The 17,707-nt window shown below is 40.6% G+C and overlaps 2 protein-coding genes across 4 annotated transcripts; one reads left to right on the forward strand and one right to left on the reverse strand.

Moving 5' to 3' along the window:
• Positions 1-101: 101 nt before the first annotated feature.
• Positions 102-7,680, reverse strand: pla2g7 (phospholipase A2, group VII (platelet-activating factor acetylhydrolase, plasma)). Of its 3 annotated transcripts, none has more exons than XM_062411169.1 (11): positions 7,507-7,680; positions 6,682-6,806; positions 5,462-5,612; positions 5,083-5,176; positions 4,897-4,965; positions 3,549-3,714; positions 3,018-3,131; positions 2,129-2,220; positions 1,224-1,394; positions 975-1,123; positions 102-891 (listed from the first exon to the last, which is right to left on the reverse strand). In XM_062411169.1, exons 2-11 carry the CDS (start codon positions 6,772-6,774, stop codon positions 791-793), a joined length of 1,200 nt encoding a protein of 399 aa, XP_062267153.1. In that variant the 5' UTR covers positions 6,775-6,806; positions 7,507-7,680; the 3' UTR covers positions 102-790. The 3 variants fall into 3 exon arrangements, with proteins under 3 accessions (XP_062267153.1, XP_062267152.1, XP_062267154.1); XM_062411168.1 differs by having other exon boundaries at positions 7,346-7,680; XM_062411170.1 differs by lacking the exon at positions 7,507-7,680 and adding an exon at positions 7,174-7,330.
• Positions 7,681-8,162: 482 nt separating this feature from the next.
• ints9 (integrator complex subunit 9) lies at positions 8,163-17,497 on the forward strand. The gene is made up of 17 exons (XM_062411171.1): positions 8,163-8,281; positions 8,627-8,754; positions 8,895-8,955; positions 9,135-9,197; positions 9,909-10,048; positions 10,218-10,304; positions 10,496-10,616; positions 10,820-10,954; positions 11,245-11,356; positions 11,582-11,762; positions 12,546-12,606; positions 13,331-13,502; positions 13,615-13,739; positions 15,342-15,509; positions 15,794-15,892; positions 16,109-16,246; positions 16,739-17,497. Exons 1-17 carry the CDS (start codon positions 8,273-8,275, stop codon positions 16,913-16,915), a joined length of 1,977 nt encoding a protein of 658 aa, XP_062267155.1. The 5' UTR covers positions 8,163-8,272; the 3' UTR covers positions 16,916-17,497.
• Positions 17,498-17,707: the final 210 nt, after the last annotated feature.

Raw genomic sequence — 17,707 nt, forward strand, 5'->3', positions numbered from 1 at the left:
ATGTCACTACATTCTACACACTGAACCTTTAAGTATTACCTTCTAATGTCAAAACATAAAAAAAAAAACGGGAAGGCAAACTCAGAAGAAGGAGTCACGTATTTGAGATTACTTTGTGATATACAAACCATATTTATTGGATTTGTCTTATACACAAATTTAGACAATGATTGTATAAAAGTAGAAGGCTGTTACATTTCATTGGACAGTACTTTTCTGGCACACATGGTTTTTAAATGCAGCCTTTTAGTGTTTGTACACTTCTAATGTTTTAATCTGTCAAATCAAGATGGATACATTTAGTAACGCTTATAACGCTTTATTTTTTCTCCATCTCATAGGATTCTCATGTTAGGCCTCATCACATTCACACAGCAATCAGAGTAGCTCCTGGAAGATCTGCTGGAAGATCCTGTGTTCACACAGATGCTGATTAACAATATGTCTCTCAGGTTTGATCTCTTTACACTCAAAGATTAACAATGATTAAAATGACTTCTCCAGGAAATTGCTGGTAATGGATTAATAAAGTTTTCCCCAACTTAAGTGTTGAGGTGCATGTGCACAACATCCAGGCGTCATGAAACAAACACTGATACACAGAGTGTTTTGATCTTTCAAGGAAAACAAACCTTTCCTGCTGATGAGGTAGAGATCCCCTTTCCCCTTCATTGATCTCCAAAATGTTGGCACTGAGTCCATTTGAGACTCAAATGTTCTGGACAGCTTGGGAGCGATCCACAGTTGAGCACCTGGGTTCCCCTTTAGTATATGAGGCACAGTGGCAAGGTCAGATGGAAGACTGAAGCAGGGTGATATTAGTTCCTTGAATGAGGTTTTCATCCGCCCCGTCAATCAGAGGGTCCCACTGATTAAAGTTCTTCTGTAGACCTGCCATTAGAAAACAAATTTAAAAAGTGTGCATTTGCCCTTCGACAAATCGGCAAAGATTGTGGGCTCGTTATTTCTCTTACCGAGATGGCGTTGCAGAAAGGCTAGTGTTGCTTTGTTGGAGAGGTCTATGGCGATCTCTGGGTCGATCTCTCCCTTCAGGTTCAACAGTTTACCGATCCAGTTTCCCGTCAGGAAGGTGAAGTCGGGGAAACTCTGGTGGACGGTGCCTCTGGGAGACACGCAGTTAGAGGAAAACATCACCATTAGTTCAGAGGAAACAGATTTACTTTTACCAAATTTAAAATCCGCCTCAGTTGTGTGCTCTGTACCTGATAGTGATCATCTTCCTCTGGATGACGGCTGAGTCCAGCTTCTTCATGCGGCTGATGTTCCCCGCCCACTGGAATTTCTCCGAGTTGATGAAGAAAAGCGGCTGCCTCACTCGAGGAAAGATTTCTTCATCTAAAGGAAACATCCAGGCGTCCAGCGCTACGCCGCACCTGATTTCACAGAGTTAGAAAATTAAAAAATAACATCCATAGGAGTGATTCTCTAAATTCTTTTGAATGCTAATACACATGGCTTCCAATTCACTTCTGTTTCAACTTTAAAATTCTTCTTCATACTTTTAAAGCCATCCACAACCTTGCCCCTCCTTACCTGTCTGACTTCCTTCACACTGCCACCTCCACCCGCTCCCTCAGATCCTCCTCTTCCATCCATCTAACTCTCCCCTCTGCCCGGCTTACCACCATGGGGAGCAGAGCTTTCAGCCGCTCTGCTCCCAAACTCTGGAACTCACTCCCACCTGACATCCGAAACATTGACTCCTTCCCTCAGTTAAAAATCCTCTCTCAAAACCCACTTATTCAGGATTGCATTCACACTGTAGTTGCCATGCTGTTTTTACTTGCACTTTTAATTTTAATTGTTTTGTTATTTGTTTGCTCCCGTTTTAAATTGTAAAGCGTCCTTGAGTGACATGAAAGGCGCTGTGAAATAAAATGTATTATTATTATTATTATTATTATTATTACACATGACTCAAGATTTGGTACTGATACATTTCTTTCACTCTTCTTCTAAAACATGTAGTTTATACACGAGCAGGTGTGCAGCTTCCAGAAACTGACTGGATTATTATTCAGGATTTAAATATTGAAATGTATTGTTTCTCTGTCTCTCTTCAGTGAGAGGACATGATGATGGAAGACACTTTTGTTAATCCACGTACTTGAATTTAACGTCTTTGCACAGAGTCTCGATCACTGTCGCTCCCCCGAAGGAATGTCCGACCGCCGCTATCCTACACAGATCCATGGAATTCTGTTGGTTCACAGAGGAGAGCAGCGAGTGATTAACACAATCGAAATGTTAAATCTCAACAGTTACCGTGTCAGCTTCTGCTTTCGGGTCACTTTCGAAAATTGGTTTCTCTTCCTGACTCACATCACATCCTTCTGCCGCATCTTGTGATATCGCCTCCAACAAACACACGGACAGGGGTCACCACATGACCTCATTGTCGGAGGCAATAACAACTACAATTACTCCAAGGACTGTTATTTAATTATATAAAATCCAATGTTACATCCTGACCATAACCTCTCAGATATTCCATGTCGACAAACCTTTCTCCATTTTAGAGACATTTTCATCTAATGTCAGTCTTGTTTTTATGAACCACGGATACAGAGGTCATTCTCTATCTACTCAGGAAGTTAATGAGCAAACGTAATGGAAACCAATGATAATGTATATGTGACAATCGAGCCTGAGATAACAAAATTTGCTTGATGTTGTCTTTATTGATATTTAGTTACTGCAATGGAAACTGACTTTGTGTCATTACTCAATTTTATTTTTCGCATCAAAATATTATATCTTATTACTGTAATCATAGCTGTATATTATATTAGATCAGATTGATTTGTAGGGAGGCGTTTGGGATCTGTTTGCTCCAAGTGATTTCATTTTGACACGGTCTTGTGTTGACGCTATGCTGCTGCTTGTCACTAGTTTCTGTTCATTAGTCACAATAGAGGTGTATCCAGCAGCTGTGTCTGTTGACACACATTGACCTCTTGACCTGAAAAGTCAGGGTTGATGAAAAGGTTACTTACCTCCAGCGTGGTCCAGTCAAACTGCGATTGCAGAACATTGTGCACTTCTATCCCTGAGTTGATTTCAGTGAGTTTGTCCAGAGCCAGAATGCATTCATCTGCTCGCTGCTTCACCTGCGAGTGATAAAAAACATTCACACACGTTCAGGAAAAAGACAAAGAGCACATTGAAGATTTCCAGTATCGCACTTAAAAGACAGTATTTGAAGTTCAACATTATAAAACTGTTCAATACACTTAAGACAGTTCGACAGATGCAACGTGTGAGAAAGATCTCACACATTAAAAAAAAGACTTAAAGAAGGATGTGCTTTGGTTTGATCATGAGCTGTGTATTTGTCACTGGGAGTAAAGTTCACATGTTGTGTAATCCATCTGATGTTAATCCTGAAAGTATGAAAGAGGAATTATTTCTCCACCTCCACTTTGACACAGTGATTCTACTGCATCACTGGATGTACCTACCAAAGTAGATCACTAATTCTTTTAAATAGTTATTACATTATATTATAAAGTAGAAACACTTCTGACCTGTTTATTTCTGAGGGTGAATTCACTCTCTCCGGGCTGCAGAGCTCTGTAGTACATCCACTCCCTCACCAAGCCGTCTCGGGCCGATGCTTTAGGGACATTGTCCTTTACCGCCTGTGATGACATCTCCTCTCGAAAATAAAACGTAGCCGATGCTGACTCGTCTCTGTAGGAAACAAGAAAAGACAATGTGTCAAAAACATAATGATTCAAAGGCAAAGGAGGACTTAACGTTGAGCTGGTATTTCTAAATTATAATTTTTCTATCTTTAAATATTGAACGCAAAGATAAATATAGATGTGAGATTGTTAAAATGAAAAATAAGCAACTGATACATTATCCATTCATTCTTAAGGAAAAGACACCAAAAAATGTCCGGTTCTAGTTCATTTGTGAAAACTTTAAATATTCAGTCGATGAATCAATTTGCCTTAAAACTTCACATACAACACAACAAGCTGTGACAACGTTTTCAATTCATTAAAGATTAAATAATTAGGCAAGAAAATAATCATTAGCTGCAGCCCAAAAGAAAAATATAATGTCCTTTATGGCGATATATATGTCATTCGATTTTCATCTTTTATCTATCTTTATCATATAGGTCTAAGTGAATTCAAAATAAGAATTGTCATCTGTGTTTCACACAAGCTGATGCACACAAACAAGAAGCAGTTCAGTTCCCGACTTTGTTTCCTTGTTCGGACAAACAAGCTTTTGCCAAAACTGGTAATAAATCAAAGGTTATTTATTTTTTCCTTTATGACGAGTTTGTTTGGTTCGGTTTTGGGCAAGGACTGACTTGACAGTGTGACAGAAGCACCACAGGCTGACTGACCTCTGACCACGTGTGTGTCTTATGTCACAGCTTTAAACCAGGTCACAGCGCTGCCACATGCTCTCTCTGTGGCTGTAGCCTTCAGCTGGCGGCTGAAATTCAATGAAATGCCACCTCAGTCAACGTGAGTGACAGACTAACTGTGGCCATTATGCTCATCTCCATATGATCCCCTTGTCGCGACACTGAAAAGAAATGTGATGACCTGGTTCGTACTATTGTCTATTGCCTTTCCACTCCTACTCCACAGATAAACAGACGGCCGCTTATAGACGAGACTGCCCTGTTATTGTTCGCTTGGGTCACATCCCACTAGAATTTCCTCCTACTGACACATGGCCTTAATTTCACATTTTCTGTATGAATAAAGTGAATATTCCTCAAGATTGTACACACAACAATTAATCTGATTGAATAGTGAATGTACAGTACTGTAATCAGCCTGATTAATGCAGTGTAACAAGCTGCCTTTGTTTTGAATCAGATAGAGAGAGAACGTGTAGAGTTACCTGTGTTCCACAGATGCCACGATGAAGCCCTGAGAGGCCAGCTCTGCACATATGGCCGAATACAAAGTCCTGATAAAACACCAGGAACGGGTCAATCACAGCATTTAGAGCGAGAGACAAGTGAGCAGGACTTCCAATTCATTATGAGTACATGAGTGTAGCATGGTCAAAAAACATCAGGTGTACCTAAAGGCTCCCAGGCCATGCGAGAAGATAATGACAGGACATTTTTCATTTGACTTGAATGGAGCATCCAAGTAGGCTGGGACCTTAAAGGACCCTGGAACAAACAGAGGATAAAAACATAAGCTTCACAAAACACAGGTGAGTCACACTGTTGTTGCTCGGCAACGTATATAACAGGACAAACTGGTTTTCACTGAATTACTTTAAAACCAGTTTCTAACTGAAGATAAATGAAGGGAAACATCTGCTTAGAATGAGTGCAAATACTTTATATTCATAATACAATTATATATTAAATTTGTTATTAATGACATACAACATGCACTTGAAGGATACACACTTGAAACGTTCTACATTTTATAAATTGAAGTTGCTTTACCAAAGAGGTAGTTGAAAATCTTTTCACTGAGAGTCCTGTTGACCTTCATGAAGTCTGCCAGGCCGTTGAAATACTCCTTGCATGGGACCCAGTCAGGTTTTTCTGCTTTCTCAGTCTCTTGACAAGGATAGAAGAGCCGGAAGAAGGTGCCCTGTTGGGGGGGGGCAGAAAATGGAAAGACCATGATACAATCAATCAATTGCTCTTTATTGGTTATTATCTTAATCATAAAACATGTGTGAATGTTGTTTTTGTGTACAGATGTTGTCTCTGTGAACTTTCAAACTATTGCTTTCTAACCACTGTTGAACTGCTACAAAAGTGACCAGTTAATTTTATGAAGGAGTTGATTAGTTGAGTGTCATTACAGGAGACTTATCAGTTGTTACAGAGGTCACCTTATCTGTAATCACCGAAATGATGTGCTGTGTCCCTGCTTGTTTTTTCTAAACGACGCCTGGCTTTATCCATTGGTGAAATTCATTGGCATGCTACATTAGAGTAAATAGCTATTATTTTATTTTTTGTATTATTTGCTCTAATGCTTAATGATCTTAAAATTGCTTTATTTTTTTAATATTGTCGTCCTTTATTTTTTTTTTATTTTGACCTTTTAAATTGCCTTGTAACTGGGTTGTAAATTTTGTAAAAGGTGCTATACCCAAAAAGTTTTTACAGGTCATGATTTCCAAGTTATCACATCTCATCCCTTCTTTATCTTATTTCCCATATACTACTACTACTACCAATAAAAACAACCACATGATAATAATAATAATAATAATAATAATAATAATAATAATACACTTAACTTAAATGACACCTTTCAAAACACAGTTACAATGTGCTTTACAAGTTACTAATCCAGAATTGAGGGCACACAATTGAAAACAACTGAGAGCAATCTGAAGGTCACACAGAGCACAAATAGAAGAATAGCATTGTTACAGAGGAGAATGAGTTAAAACAACATAAAGATTATAAAATTATTTAAACAGTCATTAGTACAGAGCTAAATTAAAAGTACATAAATAGATGAACATAAAAAGTTGAATTAGTGAATTAAGGACCTGGTCCTGAGAAAGCACTAATGAAAGAAGAGCGATTTAAAAAGAGGAAATCAGGAATTTGCCAGATGGATCTCCTCAGTGAGATCCTGTGAAGTTATGGATAAAGAAGAGATAAACGCCAGGCGGACACATGTATGGTTGATCACCTACCCGTGTGGTGTGGTCCATCATGAAGTCGGTGCATCCCACAGGATTGGGGCCCTTGCCTGGAGGGATCCCGAGCTGGCTGCAGTTGTTCCCCATGGTGAAGTAACCGAGCGCGCACCCCCACTGATCTGTCAAGTACACACAGGAGAGCTTCACAGCAGCCTGGACAGGAAGCGACTATCAAGACATTCCTGGTGGAGGTAAAGTGACTCGACAGAATATCCTCTGATGACACAGTTACCTGTCAGCAGATTTAGAATACAGTCTATCTAAATAATAATAATAATAATTATTAGTCTAGAGCCTTTAACAATGCTCAGACACTTTACAGTCGATTAAAAAAAAAGCTGATAAAAGTCTATAACTAAGGAAATAAAATACACATGTCAATCACACATTGAGTCAAATATGATATCAATTAAATAGTAAATAAAATCATCAGAGCTCTTTTCAACTACACACCATTAATGATCACATTAATGACACGTGACTTACAGGTAATGAATAAATCTGTTGTGTTTTCCTCAGTTGTTAATAGTTTCTCAGCTGTTTCCTGCCTCAAAGGTTAGCTCCGTGTCAGTAACAGCTCCACCGCTAACTGTGGCTGTAGAGGACATGGCTGCCTCTGGGCTGCCAGTGGTAATGCAGGTGTGGTTTCGGCTCCTACCTGTACTCGCCCTCCTGTAAATCCTCTTCACTAACAACTGTACAAATCCTCCATGCGAAAACATCGACCCCGGTTCGTGTCAGAGGCGGACTATGGCTAACTGGGTATCCTCTGGTTAGCCTGTTAGCCACAGAAACTATTAAACAACAACAACAACCTACCAGAGATACGGGAGAGCGTCGGCTGCCAGTGTTACTACATCAGTTTCGAAACATGACCTCGCCAGTGAAATGACTTTGTTTGACACTTGGGAGGGGTTTGACAGGTTGTTGGTGTTGCCGTTAGATACTTAGCATATGGCGCGGCTAACCCAGAGCTGGGAGTGGAGTAAAGTCGCAGCAGTGGTCTGTTTTCCTCTCTCTCCCAGGTCACGCCAGCGGCACCTTCAAAACTGATGCGCGTTTACTCCTTGTGTTACGGTAAAAAAGCTAGGATCAGAAATTAATTATTGAAAGTTTTAAGTTATGGGCGTTTGCTCAAATAAGTAGGAAGTAGAAGGTGAAATATGTGTCACCTCTCAAGAATTTTTTATAATAATTTTTAAAATATGTTTGCCATAATGAAAAAGACAAAGTAGTCGACTTTGCCTTGAAGTAAATTGTTCAGTTGTAACAACAGCATGTGCCTCTGTAGCCCTCTTAGGTATGAACTCCTCACTGTATAATAGAATAATCCCGTTTAGATCCATGGAACGTGATCGATGATCGATTATCAGGATCTTTGAGGCGAACTGCTCATTTCATTCACAAGGAAAACACGCGCTGATAAATTCGCTTTGCAATAGTGGGTTCCTGAAGTTACACTCCATGCCTGTAGGGGGCGGCCTCGGGCGAACGTCACGTAAACAAAGCGGAGACAAGGGAAACAGTGTGGAAGGATGCCGTGCAGTCTTTAAACTAATTCATCAGCCGTCATTTGGGATAAAAAATGAAATTGGTGAGTAAACATGGCAACAGTAACAAGCACAGTTAATGTTTAAATAGTCAAAAACCCTATTCATCAATAAAAGCCTGTGAGCAAATCGTTTAAGGGGCTAAAACCTCCCTGTCTATTTCTCTGGGGTTAGCAAGGCAGCTAACAGTTCACTGTATAAGCTACATACGCGGTTATTAGAGTCAACTGGTTCATCTTGATAATGACACTATACACACACACACACACACTGGAACACACAATGGCACACCCTGTACTTTAACGATTCACCCTGCTTCTAAACGTGCACAGTGCTGTTGGTACATAGATGTTTTATTCCTCGTGCGTGTTTTGTCCCCCCTTCTGCAGTACTGTCTGTCAGGTCACCCCACATTGCCCTGCAATGTCCTCAAGTTCAAATCCACCACCATCATGCTGGACTGTGGGCTGGACACCACCTCTGTTCTCAACTTCCTGCCCCTGCCTCTGGTGCACAGGTCAGTCCCTGTTATCGACGCTGCTGTCCGGGTTTTGAAGCATATGTTTTTGTTTCATTTACAGTGAGGTGGTAAACTTCTGTACTTTTCTTTATTCTTTTGCTTTTGCTCTGAACACAAATTGCTTTTGTCTTTCTTAGCCCGAGACTCTCCAAGCTGCCAGGCTGGGTCTCCAAGGATGGGAATGCAAACTTGGAGAAGGTACGATCAGCGTTTTTTTTTTGAGTTTGCTCCACTGAGAATTAAACTGTACCTGCATGTGAGGTCATCTTTAGTAGTTTCTGTATATTTCTATTTCTGTCAAGTGTTAATGTATTAAGAATCGTCCACAATGATGTCCCTCAAAAGTACAAACTATTTCCTTACTTCCATGTGTCCAGGAGTTGAAGGAATGTGCAAAGCGGGTGTTTGTGGATTCTCAGCCTGAGTTCTGTCTCCCTGAGGTAGGAAACCCACCCACCTCACATAATAGAAATGTGGTAATGATAAATGTAGAATTAGGAAAATAAATAAATAAATAAAAAAAAAGGAGAGGTGGTGGTCTAGTGGCAGAAACTTGGACTATGGGCAGAGAAGGTCTCTGGTTCGTCTCTGGTTCAACTCCACAGAGAGACAACAAAAGACGAACCTGGATTGATCTGTCCAAAAATCCAAGAGTCTCCCTACCCTGTCTAGTGCCCCTGAGCAAGGCACCTTACTCCCCCAACATCTGCTCCCCGAGCGCCGTACATGGTCGCTCACTGCTCTGTGTGTCCTGCACACAGATGGGTTAAATGCAGAGGTTGAATTTGCCTGCCATTGCATGGGTGTGTTGTGCATGTCTGTGCATGTGTTTGGTATGAATAAACATATCTTAATCTTAATCTTAGTTGCAGGAGGGATTTATATGAAAGAAGATGATTTAAAGTTGTGTTTATCAGACTATTTGATTTTTAAATCAAGACTAGACCCACATTTGGTTCATCACTGGGGTAGATTTTACAAAGCAAGGATATGATCACTAACATAATCTATTTTATTGACTATGGTAAAGAACATCTGAGTGAAATTATTATTTTTCATTCACACGCCGCTATAAAAATATAAATTATAATAAACATTATCCTTGATATATGTATTTAATCTGATTTAATAGTTTTTTTTGTCAACCACAGAAAGAACTGCTGGATCTATCTAATATTGATGTCATCCTAATTTCCAACTATCACTGTATGATGGCGCTGCCCTACATCACTGAACACACAGGCTTCACAGGAACAGTGTATGCCACAGAACCCACTCTACAGATTGGCAGGTAAGGACACATATCCAGATGTCTAAACCACTTTATATGCTTTTTCTGTTCTGTTTACTGAAATGAGTTTGAAGATTAACATGTTCCCGCTTAGGTACTTTATTGATGACATATCTTGATCCATAAGACAACCCCTCAGCCTTCATGCTTCTTGCTGTTCTTCCCTCAGACTCCTGATGGAGGAGCTGGTGAACTTCATGGAAAGAGTTCCCAAATCCCAGTCTGCCACCTGCTGGAAAAACAAGGAAGTACAAAGGTGGGTAAACTGTTTACATATTAAAAAAAGCCAATTACAAATGGTTGGAGGTTTGGAAAATATTTGTCTTCAGTTTCACTTGTCTTGGTTTGATGTGAACGAATAAAAAAAGAAACGCACTGATAAACCTTTTGACAGATGCTTTTAACTTGATACAAAATAACCTAAACAAATTGTTTTTGGTGTATCAGGATGCTCCCAGGTCCTCTGAAGGATGCAGTCGACGTGTGGGCATGGAAGCGATGCTACAGTATGCTGGAGGTGAACTCTGCCCTTAGTAAAGTGCAGCTTGTTGGCTATTCACAGAAAGTGGTAAGAACATCCTTTGTCCGTCTCCTTCTATTCCCATGCCCTGTTTTATTTATTGCCAAAATTAACCTTTAAGAATCATCAACCTAGTTAAACACACTTTGGTGCAGAGTTAAGCTTGTTAATGCTACCAATTGGCTGTATCTGTCCTCTTTCTGTTTTTCAGAAGCTTTGTGTTGTCATAATGATAACTTCTGTCTCTCCAGGAGTTGTTTGGAGCCGTACAGGTATCCCCCTTAAGTTCTGGTTACTCGTTGGGCAGCTCTAACTGGATCATTCAGTCTCATCATGAGAAAGTGGCCTATGTGTCAGGTTCATCCCTCCTCACCACACATCCACAGGTAGGTCGACAGGAATATAACGGGAGGAAATGACACATGTGGTCATTGAAAACCTGTTACCAAGAATGTGATTTTGTCAAAGGTGTGCAATCGGATGTGTAATGGATGTAAACTGCATTTGAAAGAAGTCCTCTTCAAATGATCTTCAAACTGGAAAGATCAAACTCTACTTCTGTATCTCTGTTTTTAATCAGTATTTTTTTCTCACTCTGTGCTTGTGTTGTCTAGTTGAAGAGCATTTCTCAGTGGTCTGATAAATATTTGAAGTACTTCCTCTTCTCTTCTCCTAGCCGATGGACCAAAGCTCATTGAAGAACAGTGATGTTTTGATTCTGACAGGCCTCACCCAGATGCCCACCGCCAACCCAGACGGCATGCTGGGAGAATTCTGCAGCAACCTGGGTACATTTATATTTATTGGATAGATCTCAATCAGTTTATTAAGGAAGTAGGTGGCTAAATAAAAATGTTTGATATGTTCATGCTGTGAAGTGGAAATAAATGATAATGAGGGTTAGTCCCTAAACATTGTTTAATTTATTGAGGAATAACATTGTATGTGCTCATTTTGAGTATGTGCGTTATTATTATTGTATGTGCGTTATTATTATTGTCTTTTACCTGTAGCCATGACGATTCGTGCTGGAGGCAACGTGCTGGTTCCATGCTACTCCTCAGGAGTGATATACGACCTGCTGGAGTGTCTGTACCAGTTCATCGAGAGTGCCAGCCTGGGCACCACACCCTTCTACTTCATCTCACCCGTTGCCAACAGCTCCCTGGAGTTCTCTCAGATCTTTGCCGAGTGGTGAGCAGTTGTTTTAGCAAAATGTACTTACTCTTAAAAAATCTGATGATCATGGAGACAGAATGAAACATCTCAACAGTTGCAGAATAGCTGTTTGCTCCATTTATAATTTTCATTGTACAAACTGAGACAAAAAAAAGTTAATTTCTGAGTTTAAAGACAGTAGTTTAACATGCTTTTTACAAAAAGGTATTTCAAATTGACTGTCAAATTTTATCCCCGGCCAATGTGTTGAAACAATGACATAATTACCTGCCCTGAGTAGTTTCGTTGATGATGATAGAATAGAATACCCTATATATTAAAGTAGGGGTTGGTGATGAGTGGATCATTTCAGACACAGCCCATATTCACACTGCGGCCATTTCCCTCTAACAACACACTCAGCTTAAATGAGTAGAACAACATTAGTCTGATCAGTATTTGATCTTCCTTCCCTAAACGGGATGCTGAAGAAATAGCTGCTAACTGAATATGGTCTATGGCTGGTGAAGTCAGGTACCTACCCATTGTTGATTGCAGCAATACTAATTCACTGATTGTGATTTTCTGGCAATGTGTTTTACAGCATGTTGTTGTTTCTGTGAAATATAACTGCAGTACTGGTACAACACAGTCAAACACTCTGACGTCCATACCCATGCTGATTCGATTGTTTTGTTTCGCTTCACTGCTGTGGATTACCTGATACAGTATGTGATCTCAAGCACTTGTCGATTGCTCACAGGATCAATCTGTAATGTCATGATTTGGGTTTTGATAATTCCTGTTTGATCATTTCAGGCTCTGTCACAACAAGCAATCAAAGGTGTATCTCCCAGAGCCTCCGTTCCCTCACGCTGAGGTGAGTCCTACCTCTGCTGTGTATCATCTTTGAACAAGTCAAATACTGTGTTAAACTGGAGGTTTTTCTCAGTTTAGTTATTTAATTAAAACAATGTACGTAACCAGTGTCCTCAAACAAACTGTCCCTATTTCGAACTATATTTAGTTAGTATGGATGCAATTAAAAGGGCGACCAAAATATTGATTGGATGATAAAAATCGGCCGATATGAGCCTTTTGCAGACATATTGCTATCTGCAGTCATGTTTGTCAATATGAAAACTTTTATTTTCATTTTATTAAATTTCCTTTTTAAGTTATTCCTTATAAAGTTTATGCTTAATAACAACAACGTAACAATTATCTTAAGCATATTAATATATTGACGTAAATATTGGCAGCTGAAATATATTGCCGTTGGCCCCCAGAAACCCATCTAGTGGATGTAGAGTGTGTAACCCTTAGCTTTGCTGAACAAGCGAGTCCCATGTTTCCTGGGTGTCCTTATCTTGGACACAGTCAGCACAGTGCTTTCTGTGCTGACTGAATACTCTTCTCTGCACATGTGGTCATGTTAACACTTAAAGAGTTGGTCAAGATGTTTACGGCATGATTTGTAGCTGGCTTGTCAAACAAATGCTAAATAAGATTTGTGTATTTGATGTTGCCTTGAGCTTTTTGGGTGAGCTTGACAAAAACCCTGATGTCGGCTTCTATCTTACACGTGTCATTGGTTGTTTCAGCTGATCCAAACCAATAAGCTGAAACACTACCCCAGTATTCACGGAGACTTCAGCATCGAGTTCCGTCAGCCGTGTGTGGTTTTCACCGGCCATCCCTCTCTGCGCTTCGGGGACGTGGTTCACTTCATGGAGCTGTGGGGCAAGTCCAGCCTCAACACCATCATCTTTACGGGTAACTTACAAACACTGCTGGGCCATAAACTACACATGAAAACGTCATCGTGTGAACATGAAACAGACACGTTGCTTCTAAAAGCCTACGTCTTTTTATTTCTGGTCACCAGAGCCAGACTTCTCCTACCTCGATGCCCTGGCTCCCTACCAGCCTCTGGCCATGAAGTGTGTTTACTGTCCCATTGACACACGGCTCAACTTCCACCAAGTATCAAAGCTGCTGAAGGAAGTCCAGGTATGTTGTTTACACTGAATTGTCAAGTTAGAATCCAATTCACAAACTAGTCACTCAGTAGTGTGCACACCTCTGCCGAGACCCAACAGTGCCTTTTATGCAACAACCTTCAAATTCACTAGATCCAGATTTTTATTTAAATCTATACAAAATTGCACACACTCGTAAATATCCATTCCCTTAACAAGTCAGATTTGTTTCATCAAAATTCATGAGGTATTCCTTGAGAAATCCACAATCTAATCTCCCAATGTTATAAAAAGAGAAACAAAAACTTGATCTGCCCCGTGATCCGTAACCAGAACAAAATGTGCTGCCGTCCGCCCCGGTTCATGATCCAACCCTCTATAAAGTTTCATGGAAATCAATTGAGTAATCTTTTGCTTAATCCTGCTAAGAATCTAACAAACAAAGACAAAAACATACTTCTTTGTCAGAGGTAGTAGTAAGGTAGTTTACTGTGAGCACTTTCCCCACAGGGATTATTAAAGTAAATATGCAGGGGTAGTACATGTATTACACCAACATGTTATGATTTGAGTTCACAGAGGGATCCTCACAAATTGGTAAATAGATGGTATTGACTGAGAAGCATCAGGATTATGTTGCTCAGAAATAGCTGCTCATGGGTGGTTTTACATGCAACACTGGTAAAACGAGAGATGTGCAACAAGGAGGTAATACTGAATCTGTCAGAATCAGTCCTGTGGATGAAGCAATAGACTCCTTTCACACACCAGCCATGTTAACGTGAAATGACACAGTTAATAGGTCTTTAATCATATCTATTAATGATCTATTCTATTTCTCTACAGAAACGTAATGAATGTGACCAATAACCTGTTTTTGCCTGCTATTTCATAACATGAAAAAGTATGAAAGCATTCAATATTTACAAATTGTCTTAATATCTTAATATTTAGACACAACCTGAATATGAAGAAATCCTCAACTCTCACTTTATGGGCTCAGACAACAAAATCATTTTCTGTAAAGAAAATCATCAGTCTTCAAAATCTAACTAGTCTAATGAATTCAGTAAGTAATTGGTTAGTGAAACTTAATTGGTCAACAATCAATCTATTATTCTGGCGATATTATTTTAGATTATTTACTTATAGTTAAAATGATTGAGAGCAAATGTCTTAATCTGGAAAAACCTCGGGCTCAGAGTCTCTGTTGGGTTTGAGTTGAGATTCATTCGTTTTCTTGCGGGCTCGTATTAGTTGCATCTTTGAGCTGCATTCTATTTTGAGCCCTTCATGCGCAGTATCTATTTGTGATAATTAATTGTTTAAACATCAAGTGTCGAAATGCTACACAATCTCAGACACCTACCTCATACAACTGCGATCACATTGCAATTCAACTCCCGTGTTGTCATTTCAACATAAAACTCGAATGCCTGGATTATTATGTAAACCAATTTGGAACAGGGCCCTGCTTTATCTTTAACTGTAGTTAAAAACATATATCAACAGATTTGAGAGTGAAAGTAAAGACTCAAAAGTTAGAATGGGCCCTTCTGCTACATGAGCAGCACATGGGCCCTGTGAAGCTACCAGGACTTGATCCCTTGTTCCCTCTGCTTCCCTCTGGCAGCCGCTCCATGTGGTGTGTCCAGAGCAGTACACCCAGCCTCCACTCACCCAGTCCCACCGCTCCGATCTGATGCTGGAGCTGCAGCCCCCCCCTATGCCGTACAGACGCTGCTCCGTGCTCAACCTGCCCTTCAGACGCCGCTACGAGCGTGTCTACATCCTTCCTGAGGTGAGCCCCACTCGCATGCATGTATTCTTCTTCAATGTGTCTAGTTGAAGGGCTTGATAAAGTCAGTAAACTGTGTTGAATAAAAGATAAAAGCAGCACCTTCAGAGGCAGATGGTGAGTGAATCTTTCAAATTCTCTGGTGTTTTCAGGAAACGATGACATATGGTGAATAAGAAGCTGCCAGAATTCAAGATTGAAATGCATAATGGAAATATTAAAACTCCTGTCAGAAAGCAGGTGGCAAATTTTCATGTCTTTTAAGTCTGATTCTCCCCCGTTCCAAGCTGGCCAACTCCCTGGTGCCCTCTGAGGTGAAGCCTGGCATCTCCGTGGCAACTGTATCTGCTGTGCTACACTCCAAAGACAACAAGCACACACTGCAGGTGAGTGTGTTGAGGTCGCATCGTGAAATATCTATTTGCATGATGGTAGTTGTGTATTCTGTGACAGTCAGGCTTCATCCATACGACTACGTTGTACCTCTACGCATGCCCAGTGTACGTGAGGGGTCAGTGCTCGTGTGGACAGAGATTGTGTGTTTGACGTATCAATGTGGCCTCGGAGTCAACTGACTGTTTTCTCTCATCTTGTGTTGCCAGTCGGTGCCCAAACCCCCTCCAGCACCCCCCAGCAAAAAGAGAAAGCGAGTGATGGAGGAGCCCCCTGTGGTGCAGGCCCCCAAGCCCCTGCTGAGTGGAGCTGTGCCCCTTGAAGCTTTCCTGGCCACATTACAAAAGGTGTGTAACCTGCAGACGTCGGTCTCAGTGTTGTCTTTTCAACGGCCAGCAGTTACAATTAATGTGTCATTTGCCTTCTTGTCATTGGAGGACATTTCACGCAGCTTTAGTATTCCCGCTGGAACCCTGCCTGTCATCCCATCTCGCATTACAATCTCCCAGTGGCCCAACATCACTGGGATTAGTGCTCGACAGCAGAGAGCTGTGGTTTTACCACCGCAGATTTCAGGAAATAAAACTCAGACATTTTTTATTTAATGAAATGTATTAGCATGTTCCTGCAATAACAGATTTTACTACCTCCCACTACTTTGACAATTCCATCAGATCTTTTTAGTTTTAGTGGCCTTAACCATCTGTTTTTTAATAGATCTTGGCACACACATAAACTTTAGACCGGCTATTCTTATTCAATCAGTCATCCAACTTGCTATACCAGGACAACAAAACACGTCATGAATGAAAAGTTTGTGTTCATGTCCTCATTTGCAGCATGGGATCTCAGAGGTGAAAGTGGAGGAGACGGCAGACGGACACATCCTGCACCTGCAGGCTGACGACACGCTGATCCAGCTGGAGGAGGACGGGACGCACATCGTTTGTGACAACAACGAGCCGCTGCGCACCACGCTCCGAGACCTGGTTCTGCGCTTCCTGCAGAAACTCTGACCCGACTCCTCTTCACAGCTTCTCTTCTCTGTTGGTTTTTAAACAGTGTTCCTGCTTTGTTTTGGACTGTGGACAGCAACCGAATCGGCATAAGAGAGGATGAGACTCTCACCTCAGTCAAATTTAACAGTGTAACAATTACAATGGTCTCATTCGAAAGTCCAGTTACATTTTGTAAAATAGTATTTTGTATTAAAAGATTTTTCAAAGAATGCTCAACATTCTCTTAGTGATTCTTTCATCACTAAAGAAAGTGTAAAACGTCTAAATAACAATGCTGAGACCATCTGTCACGAGTGGAGGTTTTCCCAAGGAGGAAGTGAGAAGAAAAACAGAACCACAAACTGTAAGTTTCCTCTGGGTTCACTCATCTAAATATCACTTCTAATTCCCTTAATACAGCTTTATAATTTGCATTGGCTCCATTACAACCGGAAAACCAGACGTCATGTCAGTTTGTGAGCAACTCATTAGCGGGAGATGCTGAAAATTCCCAGACGCGGTAGCATCTGTGTACAAAATTTTCTTAATTGTGACTGAATAAAGTTCTCGGTTTATACTCTTCAGAACCGAACGGCTCAATCCAATGCTTCTGTCTTTTTCACAGGAGACATTTCATCGTCATGGCAGGTAGGCACTGGTCTCACTCTAGTCAAATGAAACATGACAGTATTTGGTTAGCATTCTTCCATTTCTGGGTCCGTGAATGCGAGTTACATAGAAGCTTGGATACACCGTTTGTTAGTAATACGTGTGCTTGTCCCTCTACGGCTGGTCAAAGTGTCAGCTGTG

The sequence above is a fragment of the Platichthys flesus genome, chromosome 18 (assembly GCF_949316205.1).
Source record: "Platichthys flesus chromosome 18, fPlaFle2.1, whole genome shotgun sequence".
Lineage (NCBI taxonomy): Eukaryota > Metazoa > Chordata > Actinopteri > Pleuronectiformes > Pleuronectidae > Platichthys > Platichthys flesus.

Bases quoted from the DNA above. Each gene is read 5' to 3' on its own strand.
- pla2g7 (XM_062411168.1), bottom strand. From the start codon at position 7,409: ATGTTTTCGCATGGAGGATTTGTACAGTTGTTAGTGAAGAGGATTTAC. The intron at 5,177-5,461 runs GTAAAGCAACTT...TGTTTGTTCCAG, and splicing joins GATTTTCAACTACCTCTTTG to GGTCCTTTAAGGTCCCAGCC. The intron at 892-974 runs GTAAGAGAAATA...TTCTAATGGCAG, and splicing joins CTTTCTGCAACGCCATCTCG to GTCTACAGAAGAACTTTAAT.
- ints9 (XM_062411171.1), top strand. The intron at 8,956-9,134 runs GTACGATCAGCG...CCATGTGTCCAG, and splicing joins GGAATGCAAACTTGGAGAAG to GAGTTGAAGGAATGTGCAAA. The intron at 11,763-12,545 runs GTGAGCAGTTGT...TGATCATTTCAG, and splicing joins TCTCAGATCTTTGCCGAGTG to GCTCTGTCACAACAAGCAAT.